At 36.6% G+C, this 13,702-nt stretch overlaps 1 protein-coding gene across 1 annotated transcript; it reads right to left on the bottom strand.

Annotated features, from left to right (window-relative positions):
• Positions 1–3,296: 3,296 nt before the first annotated feature.
• Positions 3,297–6,489, bottom strand: LOC122050394 (leucine-rich repeat protein 1-like). The gene is made up of 6 exons (XM_042611300.1): positions 6,263–6,489; positions 5,550–5,621; positions 4,282–4,425; positions 4,065–4,136; positions 3,844–3,934; positions 3,297–3,341 (listed from the first exon to the last, which is right to left on the bottom strand). Exons 1-6 carry the CDS (start codon positions 6,487–6,489, stop codon positions 3,297–3,299), a joined length of 651 nt encoding a protein of 216 aa, XP_042467234.1.
• Positions 6,490–13,702: the final 7,213 nt, after the last annotated feature.

Raw genomic sequence — 13,702 nt, 5'->3', positions numbered from 1 at the left:
TATTAAGTAAAAAATATTTATGAAAATATTGATGAAATATATTAAATTGAAAATTTTATAAATATAATTAATTTTATTTAAATGTAAAATTAGATGTAAATTAATAAAATAATAGTGGAATCCATATGATGAGATATTTGATTATGAAATTTGAGATATTTATAATAAGATATTTGATAGATGAGGCCATAAATATTTAGTTTGTAGAATATTTGATATGAGATTTGAGATATTTGAGAAGTGAAATATTTGATTAATAATATAGATGTTGGGATCATAAATATTTGGGAGAAATATTTGATCTTATAGTCATATCAACTAGGGTGACTTGCGAGAACAAGTGAAACACCAAAAGATCTCATTTTTTTTATATAAAACTTGATGAATCTCGTCTCCATGTTCTATGTAAGACAGTACCATTTTTTTTTTAAAAAAAAAAATCCTTGTATCACATAATTAATCTAGAGGTGAGACGACCTTTATCAAGTTCGTCTTATAGATAAATTTGGAAGCGCAAATATTTCCTTGTCTGGTGAGAGGAGAATGCCCTATAATACATCTAGTTTGAAAGTTAACATCCTAAAATTTTCATTCTACGGGAAAAAAATATCCTATAATATTCGATAATTGAGATTGTGAACATCCCGCCACTACACATGCTCGCGCAATTATGGGCAGCTACTAGATGGAATGTGATCTTGCATCTCTATAGGCTTGCTTCATCAATATTATCATTATTCCAATGGCTAGTAGCCACACGTAATTTATCTCCTTGATATTGGCTTTCGGACAGATTGACGGGGGCATCGGTAACAAACACATTGAATTCTACTTGATTCAATACTCTCTGATACATCATCATTAAGAAAAACTAATCTAAGTTTGTGACAATGATCAAATATTATTTTACTTCCTAATAATTATCAATAGATTGTCGAAAATATTTTCATCCAAATATGATAATTCAGGACAGTTAATCATGTTCTTGTATTATCATATCTGTCTAAACACGAAAGCTATAATTTAGGCTATAGATATGGAAATGGAATGGAGGCCTATCTCAATTCCTCATAGTTTTAAAATAAATAGAAATGAATCATCCCGTAGTATGATGTAGACTGTTTGCAGGATCCCATTTTAGGGTTCCTAATTAGATTAACATTGATGTTTAGAATTTAAAATGAGCAAGTTTGGGATGGATGACCTCCTATGAAGCTCAATTCTTTTCAAAAACTATGATACTGATAGTATAATTTCAGACTTTATATCAAAGCATCTAATACCTTCATGTCGTTAACTATATACATGGCGTGTCACATTTTGGTATAAGAGCAAAAGGAATTACATATCAGCCAAATGATGACATGCAATGCTAAAGTGTAACCACTAGCAATACGGCTGAGTTCTACAAAACTATCATCCTTGAAGATACTCTTTTTGTTTAACTATTAACAATTGGTGGGTGTAAGTATGCTTTAGTGGTGGTGAGTATTAGCTTTTGCATCAGACACAATGTATGGCCATTGTATTGGAAGACATTTATAACAAATAAATGACAAAAAGAAAACTAAATGGCCATTTGAATGTGATAATAACTGAAGCAAAACTAATATAACTCCCAACTTCAGTTCCTTTAAGCATACGAGATAAGGCTGAAAGAATAATATACGGAACCAAATAACTAAACAGAACTTAGAATGAGAACTTTCACAACCATGTTTGAACCACATTCAGAGAAATAGGGAAATAATAAACAGAATGAAAAACACAGGAACAAAGACTGGCACGTCAACTAAAAATCATAGCTAAAGACCCGATTCTTACAAATATTGAACTAACTAAGAGGTCTAAATGCAACTCGATATCTCCTTCTATGAGTTCTAATGGTTTCTTCAAAATCTATTGAACTAACTTATTTTACACAAGCAAGTAAGGATCCAAACTGGCAGTGCAATGGCTATTGAATTTGATGCACTTCTTCGAAATGGAACATGGAGTCTAGTTCCGCACGCTCCCTCAATGAATGTTGTGAGCTCTAAATGAGTATTCCGTCTTAAGCATCGAGCTGATGGTTCTCTTGAATGGCACAAAGCTTGACTTGTAGCTAAAGGATTTAGTCAACAACCAGGTATTGACTTTAATGAAACTTTTAACCCAGTTATCAAAATTACATCTATCAGACTATTATTATCAATAGTTATTAGTACTAATTAGCATGTACGACAATTAGACATTTCAAATGCGTTTCTCCATGGTCATCTTGAGGAACCTGTATTTATGGAGCAACCACCTGAGTTCATTCATCCACAATTTCCATCTCATGTTTGCCAACTTAAGAAATCCTTATATAGTCTTCGACAAGCTCCTCGTGCATTGTTTCATCGACTATCTAATTGGTTACAAGCTCAAGGATTTTCTGGATCAAAGACTGACTCATCTCTATTTCACAAATATAATGACTCATCGACTATCTAGTTGGGCGACGTTTATCAAGTTTTTTCATCAGCTAAATTCGAAAATGCAAATACAAAAATATCCGGCGGGAGGAAAATGTCTCATAATGCATCTCATCCGACGGTTAAGGTCTTCAATTTTTCATTCTACAAAAGAAGAGTATTCTATAATACATCATCGTAATTAAGATTCAAATATCCTTGATTAATCTAACGCCTTGCCACTACACATGCTCGTGGGCAGCTACTAGATGGAACTTGATCTCTCTTTCCTTGAGAGGATATCCATGGTTGGTGGGAAAGAAATCTGGAATATGATTCGCCATAATGTGCTTCTCTGTCGGCTTGCTTCATCAAAATTAACTCAAAATTTGATACTATATAACATTTTAATCCTTTTTATAATTTGATCCTATGATATATTTTTTTATAAAATAATAGATTTTTCTAATAATTTTTTTTTTTGTTGAAACATAATTGACATTTGGCGAATTCTTTTAGATACATTCTTGTAAAATTCGCATAGAGATTATTTCTGGGCACATCCTTGATCATTCAGGCATGGATATCAAATTATAAAGATTTTCTAAGAAATTTAGATATTTAAGATTAGAAAAAGGCATTTTAGCAATTTCATGATCAAAATGCCTTCACATTTTTTTAAAAAATTTCCTTTATAACTATCACGAATACCCCAGCTTCAAATTTCATTGCATTAACATAACTATTTTTTTTTTATTGAGATCAAAAGCCTTCATTAGACTTATTTCGATGCACATGCAAATAGAAATTCAAGGTATGATTGTAAGATAGATTTCACCATCATCTAAAGCTTTAGTCCAATCACACCTCTTTGCCATCGACCATAATCAATCCCTTTTTTCTAAGCTGCACATAGTGAAAGTAAACAGTCAAGGAGACATGCAATACGAAGCAAAGAAAAAGGTTAAAACTTAAAACTCATCAAAGAACAAACACAAGATGTCAAGATTAGATTGTAGGTTGTAGGTTCATGAGATTCCAATCCAATCAAGATCCTATCTGAGATTGGGACCATTAGGGCAATTTGGTTCTCATGGATTCGAATCATAAAAAGCATCTTGCAATATAAGATAAAACTAAGTACAATAATAGAACCTTCTCAAGATCCTGCATTAGCGGGAACTTCATAATTTATCTTGTGAGAAATTTTATGTTGATTTAATCAAATTTTCTTCCTAATTCAGTGCTTTAAACAGCATTTCACTGCGTCTAGCTATATATGAGAACAGGCATTCATTCGCATTATTTATTAGCTTATGGAGTAGCAATAGTTTGTCTTAGGTCCAAACAATCAACATCCACGCAAGAGAAAACTATAGATCCATATAATAATGACTTCAAAAGAAACATTGAGAAGAAGGTGGTACTTGTTTAAGGAGAAGGGTTCAAATGGACCAGTAGTTGGAATTGGGCCACTAAGGTCGTTGTTTGAAACATTCCTGAAATCAACAAAAATGTGAACAGTGTATTAGAAAAAATAAGTATTGTAGGGAATGAAAAATGTCTATTAAACCTAAGTTTTGTAGTGAATAACTTAATGTATATTCAATCCAAAATCAAAGCACTTACAAAACTTTGATATTATGATTTTCGAGAATTGCCCGTGGAACATGACCAGTCAAATGGTTATCGTTGAGTCGTCTGAAAAATAAATATCTAAATGTATTAGCCTTAACAGTTTAGCTTAACCATAGGTTAATAATATATGATCCCATCGACATTGTCAAATAGTTATTTGATGGATAGACTTTATAACAAATTAAAAGCTAAAAAAATGATGACTTACAAGGATAATAGATTTTTCAAGTTCCCTAATGTTGGAGGGATGACACCAGAGAAACTATTATGATTCAAAGACAGGTCCACGAGATTCTTCAGGTTACCTAATTCTACTGGTATTGTTCCTTGAATGTTGTTATGGTGGAGTTCCCTGCATTAGTCTACAAAAGTTAGAAAGAGACAATTAAGCTTTATTTATTGAATTCTACTTGATTCAATACTCTCTGATACATCATTAAGAAAAATCAATCCAAATGAGAATGATAAAATACTATTTTACTTCCCAATAATTGTCAATAGAGAGTCCAAAACATTTTCATCCAAATATGATAATCCAGGACAATTAGTTGTGTTTCAAGATTATCATATCCATCTAAACTCTAATGCTATAATTTAGGCTATAGATATGGAAATGGAATGGAGGCTTGTCCCAATTCCTCTTAGTTTTAAAATAAATAGAAATGGATCATCTAGTAGTATAATATAGACTATTTGACTGTCAAAAAGTATGTGTCGTCTATCTAGGGCTAGTGCACTCAGATTTATAGGTCATGATTCGTGAGTAGGATCCCATGTTAGGGTTCCTAGTCAGATTAACATTGATGTTTTGAATTTAAAATGAGCAACTTCCGGATGGATGACCTCCTGTGAAGCTCAATTCTTTTCAACATCAGCTAAAACTATGATACTGATAGTATAATTTCAGACTTTCAGTCAAAATATATAATACCTTCATGTTGATAACTACATGGCGTGTCACATTTGGGTATAAAAACAAAAGGAATACACATCAGCCAAATCAGCCAAATGATGATATGCAATGCTTAAGTGTAACCACTAGCAATACGGCCGAGTTCTACAAAACTATCATCCTTGAAGATACTCTTTTTGTTTAACTATTAACTTGGCGGGTGTAAGTATGCTTTAGTGGTGGTGAGTATTAGCTTTTGCATCAGACACAATATATGGCCATTGTATTGGAAGACATAACAAATAAATGACAAAAAGAAAACTAAATGGCCATTTGAATGTGATAATAACTGAAGCAAAACTAATATAACTCCCAACTTCAATTCCCTTATGCATACGAGATAAGGATGAAAGAATGAGTGATACATAAGACAACATTATATGGAACCGAATAACTTAACAGAACTTTCACAAGCATGTTTGAACCACATTTAGAGAAATAGGGAAATAATAAATAGAAAGAAAAACACAGGAACAGAGACTGGCACATCAACTAAAAATCACAGATAAAGGCCTGATTCTTACAAAAATTGCAGGAATTCAATATTTCCAAGTTCAGGAACAAGATGGCCTGATAAATTTGAATGTCCCAAGTCCCTGTAAAAAGCACCACGTGAAAAATCAAAAATATGAATCACAATAAGAATTCTGAGAATCAACATGTAGCAAAAAGATCAAATTAGTACATTAAAGTCTGATAAAAAATGTTAGATATGATACTACTTTGTGATTTAGATTGAGACACACCATCTAAATTCAATGTTGCATTTTTGAAGAGGTTGTAGTCATACAAATAATGACTACCAAAGATTAAGACACAAAATATATACTTTCAACAAATTCAGAAAAAAAAGCATACGACTACCATTGAACTTGAGCAATATTTTCATTGTACAAGTGAGAAACTCATTAATCAGAGAGATGGTGCACATGCATAATCTTCAAATTTATACTTGGTATTCCTAAATGTCCGGCCTCCCATCAAGACAGCCAAGATAAATTACAAAATTTAGAAAACCGTTTAAACCTTGAAGCCGATGAAAAGATGAAATACGTGCACTGATCAGATCGGCATTTATTAGAAATTTACACTCTTTCTTAAAACTCTTCAAATATACTGGATGATTATCAACCCAATGAAATGAAACTAGCTATCCAAATTTGAGAGGAATCAAAAGATAACTTAAAAAGCCAGCAGGGAAAAAGAAAAAAAAAACTTTTTTTAAAAAAATGCATACACTCGCGTGACGCGATTTTCTTGGTTGCAAGTGATGTGGAACCAAGTGCACGGAGTATCAAGCGTCGGGTCCCAGCTATCGAACTTTCCGCCAGGATCCGAGAGACTCTGCCGGAACACGGCCAGAGCGTCCGCGTCGGAGTTGGACGAGACCAACGATGACAGTAGAAGAGCCGCCGACAGGGCAACTACTAGGATTCCTGTCGCTACATCCCCAGCTATGACCATGGCGCCTCCCTCAAGAAAAAGACTCACTCACACTGACCAGGATTTAGAGTGGGAGTCTCAGCTCATGCAGCTTAATTCGCGGTGGGTTTTATAGAGCAGGTGAATTATAAAGAGCAGGTTGGGCTGTAAACAGACAGAGCCTAACCAAGTTTTAGTGTTGAAATTTATTTGGTAAGATAATTAAGTCAAATCAAATCAAGTCGAGGAGAAAATGATCCTAAATTTTTTTAAATTAGTTTTTAAAGTTGACTTAGGTTTATTTTTATGAACTTAGTTTTATTTGAGATTGATTTATTTAGTCATTATTAAATTTTCAATTCAGATTTAATTTGAGTTTAATTCATTTAGATATTATCGAATTTTCAATTTAAATTTATTTAATTATTTTTTTAAAAAAATATATATTTATCATATTAATAAAAATGTTATTAATGAACATTTAATAATATTATTTGTGAACACAAATATTATATATATATATATATATATATATATATATATATATATATATAAAATTTAATGAGTTGTTTGAATTTATTTAATTAATTTTTTTTATATTGAACCAATATAAAGAATACCCATATTCGATTATTTATGACCCTAAGAGCAAGTACTTACACCATTACAGGGCAGAATTTGATAATGTCCATAGCAGCACTTAAAAAAAAAACAAAGAGAAGTAAAAACATATATAAATGGCAGATTATAAAGGTCGTATTTTAACGATTTTTAATTTTTTTTAAAAGTTATTATTAATTAAAATATTTAGATATTATCGAGTCTTTAATTTAAATTTATTTAATTATTTAAAATTTTTAATTATTTAATTGTTATTGAACTTATAATTTAAATTTGTCTATCATTTTTTTAAAATTATTTATTTATCATGTTAATAAGAATTTAATGAATAAACATACTTCACAAATATTATTTACTAATATTAATAAGCTAAACATATGTATATTCAAATTTATTTATTTAATTTAATAAATTTTTAAAATTTATTTATTTAATTAATTATATATATATTAAATAAATATAAATAAATTTTTATCAGTCGAATACTAAATTTGTGTTGGAGCAGTGGAGACCGGCAAGAGGGGGGTGAATTGCTGAAAACAAAAAATAAAAATACCCTCCTCGGATTTCAACTCAGAAATAAATGCAGTAATAAAATAATAGCAACTAAATTCAAAGAAACAGAAAAAGAAATAGAAACAGAAGAGACTCAGGAATTTAACCTGGTTACAACCAAGGAGGTTGTTAATCCAGGACAGTAGAAAATGCGCAGTAAGAAAAATCTCCTTCTCTGAAGGCGAAGAAGCCTTTTACACTTTGGAAGCTCACTAGTTGCTTAGAAATTGCTTATAGATTGAATGCTTGAGTTGTTTCTGAATTCCTAGCTCTAGGGGCCTTTATATAGGTCCTGGAAATTCTATCCCGAGGCTCCAAGGCGCCTCCAACGAGAGTCCAAGGCGCCTCCATGGGAGTCAGCGGATAAAACTTTATCCGCGCGCAGAACGGTCATTTTGACTGGTTGAAGGCGCCTTCAACCTGGTTGAAGGCGCCTTCAAGCTGGAGGCGCCTCCAGTCAGGTTGGAGGCGCCTCCAAGCTGGCAGCTCAGCTCATTTGACTTCGTTTCCAGCTTGTTGCGACTTCCGATGCTCCGATCTTTTGGATGATTGCGGCCAACCGAAATAGGGCTCACCCGAACCCAATTTCCGGCCTTCCTCGAGCAGCCTTCCGTCCCGGCTTAACATCCCTCGAACGCCGCGCACGCTCTTCACGCCCACCGGAGTACTCTTCCGCAGCTCTCTCGTCCTTCGGACGCACCGAGCCCGTCGGCTCCCTTCCCGTGCCGTCCTTCTCGCTAGCTGCGTCTTCCGCTCGACTTCCTGCGCTCCTAAGCTCCTGTACACTCAGACACAGGGATCAAATACAACGCAGGACCTAACCAATTTGGTTGATCACATCAAAACTACCACGGGGTCCAACAATCTCTCCCTTTTTGATGTGCATCAACCCAAGTTCAAGTTAGGGTTAAAATAGACATAAAGAGTAATTTTAAAGAAAAATTACTAAACTAACAAGTTAAGTAGAATTTTTTTGAAATAGAAAAAGAAATTTAAATTTTTTCTATTTCCCCCTAACTTTGTACTTTTCTCTCCCCCTTTGATCACAGCAAAAACGGGGTTAATAAAAAAAATAGAGAGAATTATCCAACAGTATGTTAGGTAAAATAAATGGTTCAAAAAATATTCCAAGTAATAATGAAATTTTGAAAAAAAATTTCTAGGTAAAATTTTGCAAGTCAAAAAGTTTCCAAAAAAAATTTCAAGTTAAAATATTTTCAAAAAAAAATTTAGTAAAATGAAAAAAATTCTAAGTCAACATGGATTTTCAGTATTTAAAAAAAAAATGAAATTTTAAATTTTCCCAAAAAAAATTTCCTAAGGAACTGTTTAAAAACTTTTCAAAGCATTATTTTATTCTTGATTTTAATACTTTTTCAGAAAGTTAATTAAATATTTTCTTTCAATATTTTAGCTTCCAGGTCGTGGCGAGGCACTAGACCTTCTTGGTTATTGGAGCAACAACCACTTCCTTAGACAAAGCTTCCATAAAGAATTTCAATGTTTAATTTTCTCACTGTAAACTTTTAATTTTTGAAAAATTAATTAAGCACAGATTTTGGAACCCAATAGAGGTTCCTCCCTACAACATTATTCAAAAATCTAGGGGGTACATTGTTTCTTGGTATTTTCCTAAGTTGTCCTTGGTGCTTCCTTATATACCAATTTAATTTACCATAAATTCTAATTTTTGACTTTGGAAATTTTTTTAAGCATGCATCACTTTTCAATTTTTCAATTTCTAATTTTAAATTTTCATTTTCTTTTTCTAAGTTATCTAATTCTCTAGAAAGAGCTTTAATAAATCTAAAGGATTGATTTGGGGTTAGGTTGCGTACCTTACTTACTTGATCCGGTGACGCTCCCCCTTTACTGCTGCTTTCTTCTGATGTTCCTCCCCCTTCGTTGATGCTCATCTCTGAGCTGGACGTTTCTTCTTGCTGATGGTTAGCCATCAGTGCTAGTCCCGAGAATTCTTCGACTTCCGATTCGGAGGATGACGAATCATCCCACGTTGCCTTTAGGTTCTTGTGTTTGGAGGGTTCTGGCTTCTTGTATTTTAGCTTTTCCCTTTCTTTCTCCTTTCTCTTTAGCTTTGGGCAGTCAACTTTGATGTGCCCCTCTTCGTTGCAGTTATAGCAGTGAACCGTCCTCTTCTTTCGATGATACCTCTGCGGTTTAAATTTATTAGTACTGAAAAACTTATTGAAGCGTCTTACCAGTAGTGCCGCTTCGGATTCGTCGACTGAGGCTTCGGAGTCAGAACTGTTCATCTTTGCCTTTAAGGCAATATTCTGACTTGTCTTCTCTGCTCCGTTGGGTTCTGAAACTCGAGACTCGTGAAGTTCGAAAGTGGAAAATAATTGTTCTAACGTACTTACCTCGAGGTCCTTAGAGATGTAATACGCATCTACTAAGGAGGCCCACTCTGGAGTTCTCGGGAAGGCATTGAGCGCGTATCGGATAGAATCCCGGTTGGTTACCTCTTCTCCAAGGTTCGTTAGTTGCGTTATCAGCTCCTTGATTCTTGCTTGGAGTTGCGCTACCTTCTCGCCTTGGTTCATCCGGAGGTTCGTTAACTGGTTCCGGAGGATGTCGCGCTTCGCTAGCTTCGCTTCGGAAGTACCTTCGTGTAGCTCCAGGAATTTTTCCCAGAGATCTTTCGCTGAGTCATAGCTTCCGATCCGATTTACTTCTTGTGGAGGCAGCACACTGAGCAGGTGGAACTCTGCCTTTCCATTGGCGACGAAATCGGCTTGTTCCTTCTTGCTCCATGTGTTTTCTTCTTTGTCTTTCGGCGCTGCAAAACCATATTTCATTGTAATAAGAATATCAAAATCTATTTTAAAAAATATCTCCATTTTGCGCTTCCATGTGGCGAAGTCTCCGTCGAACTTCGGGGGATGGATGTTCGCTCCGGCCATCGTTTTGATCGTAGTGCTTCAGTTGGCGGTTAGTCCTTCTGAGGCGATCAGGCTCTGATACCACTTGTTGGTGCAGCGGAGACCGGCAAGAGGGGGGTGAATTGCTGAAAACAAAAAATAAAAATACCCTCATCGGATTTCAACTCAGAAATAAATGCAGTAATAAAATAATAGCAACTAAATTCAAAGAAACAGAAAAAGAAATAGAAACAGAAGAGACTCAGGAATTTAACCTGGTTACAACCAAGGAGGTTGTTAATCCAGGACAGTAGAAAATGTGCAGTAAGAAAAATCTCCTTCTCTGAAGGCGGAGAAGCCTTTTACACTTTGGAAGCTCACTAGTTGCTTAGGAATTGCTTACAGATTGAATGCTTGAGTTGTTTCTGAATTCCTAACTCCAGGGACCTTTATATAGGTCCTGGAAATTCTATCCCGAGGCTCCAAGGCGCCTCCAACTAGAGCCGTCAATTTGGGTTAGGCCCGTCGGGTTGGCCCGCCCCGCCAAACCAATTAAGCGGGTTGAGTTTGAATTTTATCAACCCAAGTCCGCCGTGGGTCGACCCGCCTAGGCCCGCGACCCGTGCGGGTCGGCCCGCGATGGGCTTGGGTTGGCCCGCGGGTTGAGAAACACATGTAAGTAGTTTATATCAGTAGTCAATGCTGCAACTGCGAGAGTACCAGGGGTTAAATTATATTATTTCATTATCTTCTTCGTTGAGAGGAATACTAATTAGAAAATGCCCATACTTGTGAAGTTGAGTGTGATAGACAAAAGTTACAGAAATATATATATGCACACAAAGTCGATTAATCTTAAAAGTAGATGACCTTCTTATTTGATTCGTTTATAGGATAAATCTGAAACATATATTATGCATAATGAAGAGCTTTGTGTGTGTACCCAAACTAGATGACCTTCTTAAAAGTAGATGACCTTCTTATTTGATTCGTTTACACACGCACAATTAGGGTACCACTGATCTAAATTGCTCGACGCACAGCCAGGAGTCCTAATTACTATTCCTCTTCGTTGCACAATTTTATAGCAGTTTATTATCTTTCTTTGTTATAATTTTAAAATAAAAAATAATACTTTTGACCAACATAAGTACTTGTTTATGTCCATTTATATTTAAAATACTTGTTTATGAATACATTTGATTGATAAAATATTTCCGAAGTAAAACATTGAAGATATGAACTCTTTTTTTTTTAATTTTTTTAAAAAATTTGATAGGCCCGCGGGTTGGCCCGCCAAACCCGCGACCCGCCTTGGATTGTGTTGGGTTGGAAATTTCCCAACCCGCCAAGTTGACGGCCCGCCCCACCCCAACCCGCCAAATGGTGGGCCCGCCACGGGCCGACCCGCCCCGCCATGGGTTCGCCCGTTTGACAGCTCTACCTCCAACGAGGGTCCAAGGCGCCTCCATGGGAGTCAGCGGATAAAACTTTATCCGCGCGCAGAACGGTCATTTTGACTAGTTGAAGGCGCCTCCAACCTGGCTGAAGGCGCCTTCAAGCTGGAGGCGCCTTCAAGCTGGAGGCGCCTCCAGTCAGGTTGGAGGCGCCTCCAAACTGGCAGCTCAGCTCCTTTGACTTCGTTTCCAGCTTGTTGCGACTTCCGATGCTCCGATCTTTTGGGTGATTGCGGCCAACCGAAATAGGGCTCACCCGAACCCAATTTCCGGCCTTCCTCGAGCAGCCTTCCGTCCCGGCTTAATGTCCCTCGAACGCCGCGCACGCTCTTCACGCCCACCGGAGTACTCTTCTGCAGCTCTCTCGTCCTTCGGACGCACCGAGCCCGTTGGCTCCCTTCCCGTGTCGTCCTTCTCGCTAGCTGCGTCTTCCGCTCGACTTCCTGCGCTCCTAAGCTCCTGCACACTCAGACACAGGGATCAAATACAACGCAGGACCTAACCAACTTAGTTGATCACATCAAAACTACCATGGAGTCCAACAATTTGTTCATCAATATTTATTTATTTACTATCCTAAGAGCAGGAACTTACACCGTTACAAGACAGAATTTGAGAATTGTTGGATATTGGGGCCTTAAATGGACCAAAACGATTTAGAGGAAGGAAGCCATCAATTGTTGAAAGTCGTAATTGACTTCAAAATTGAAATCTACGATTCACGTAGATAGATTTAGACTATTAATTTGCTCAAAACCGATTAAGGGTGAATGAGAAATTAATGTTTAAAGTCAGCCCAAAATAACATTTATTATTCATTAATAAAGTGCATGGGAGAATAGTCCCACATCGGAAATTCTCATGTGTATTCTCTACTTATTAATGAAGATGTGTTAATGGAGTTAACACAAAAATAAAAGGACAGGTTACCCCTTAGCCCAGGGCGAGCAGGTGCTCGCACCTGTGAGCCCGCCACCCGCCACGTGCGCACGTGCGCAATGGGCGCTTTGTAGGGAATGGATGGCAGCCGTGGGCAAAGGGAGATGACTGGACAGTTGACTTAGGGAATGGATGGCTACCGTTGATCAACGTTGATCAAATAGGTATGATGGATCGCTTGTGATACGATCTAGAGCGTTGGATCACAAAGAGTAACGATCTGACGGCCTGGGATGAGACTTGATCTGAAGCATCGAATCAATGGATCCAGATCCGATGGCCGATGATAATAGGCGGGATCTAAGGGTCACAACTCCTCAGATCCGATTGATGAGATTGAAGTGGGCTTGGTGAAGGGTTACAACCCTTCAGAATGGATGATCTAGATCGATCCAGCCCAAGGAACACATCCACTCACCCAAAGGACAATCAACCTCTTCTTTCAGTATAAATAGAGCCCTCCAGATGATGGAAAATTCACTCAATCCTCTCTTCTCTTCCTCAAGCATTCATCTCATCTTGTGCATTCAAGAGTCCAAGAAGTCTACTAGAAGGTTCGCTGGTCTCGGAAGTCGGAGTGCTACGATTCCGAGACGTTCGTCGTCGTTGTATCTTGGGAACGAATTGCAACAATCCGTTAAGCACCATAGCGGAGCAATATCGTTTACGGAGATAGTGTCGAACACTAGCCTCGACGATCAGTTTGCATACTCCAGAAGCTACCCGGGGAACAACAGTCGTAAACGATATTCCTGCAAACTGATATGGCTACCAATGACATTCCGACGGCCTTTCCGACCG

Source organism: Zingiber officinale, chromosome 3A, assembly GCF_018446385.1.
Source record: "Zingiber officinale cultivar Zhangliang chromosome 3A, Zo_v1.1, whole genome shotgun sequence".
Taxonomy (NCBI): Eukaryota; Viridiplantae; Streptophyta; class Magnoliopsida; order Zingiberales; family Zingiberaceae; genus Zingiber; species Zingiber officinale.
This window is presented reverse-complemented; position numbering and strand designations above follow the sequence as displayed.

What these genes read in the sequence shown, in the direction of transcription:
- LOC122050394 (XM_042611300.1), bottom strand. Translation starts at nt 6,489, where the DNA reads ATGGTCATAGCTGGGGATGTAGCGACAGGAATCCTAGTAGTTGCCCTG. An exon ending in TTGAAAAATCTATTATCCTT is followed by an intron (nt 4,137 to 4,281) that starts GTAAGTCATCAT and finishes TTTATTTTTCAG; the next exon opens with ACGACTCAACGATAACCATT. An exon ending in AGTACCACCTTCTTCTCAAT is followed by an intron (nt 3,342 to 3,843) that starts GTTTCTTTTGAA and finishes CACTATGTGCAG; the next exon opens with CTTAGAAAAAAGGGATTGAT.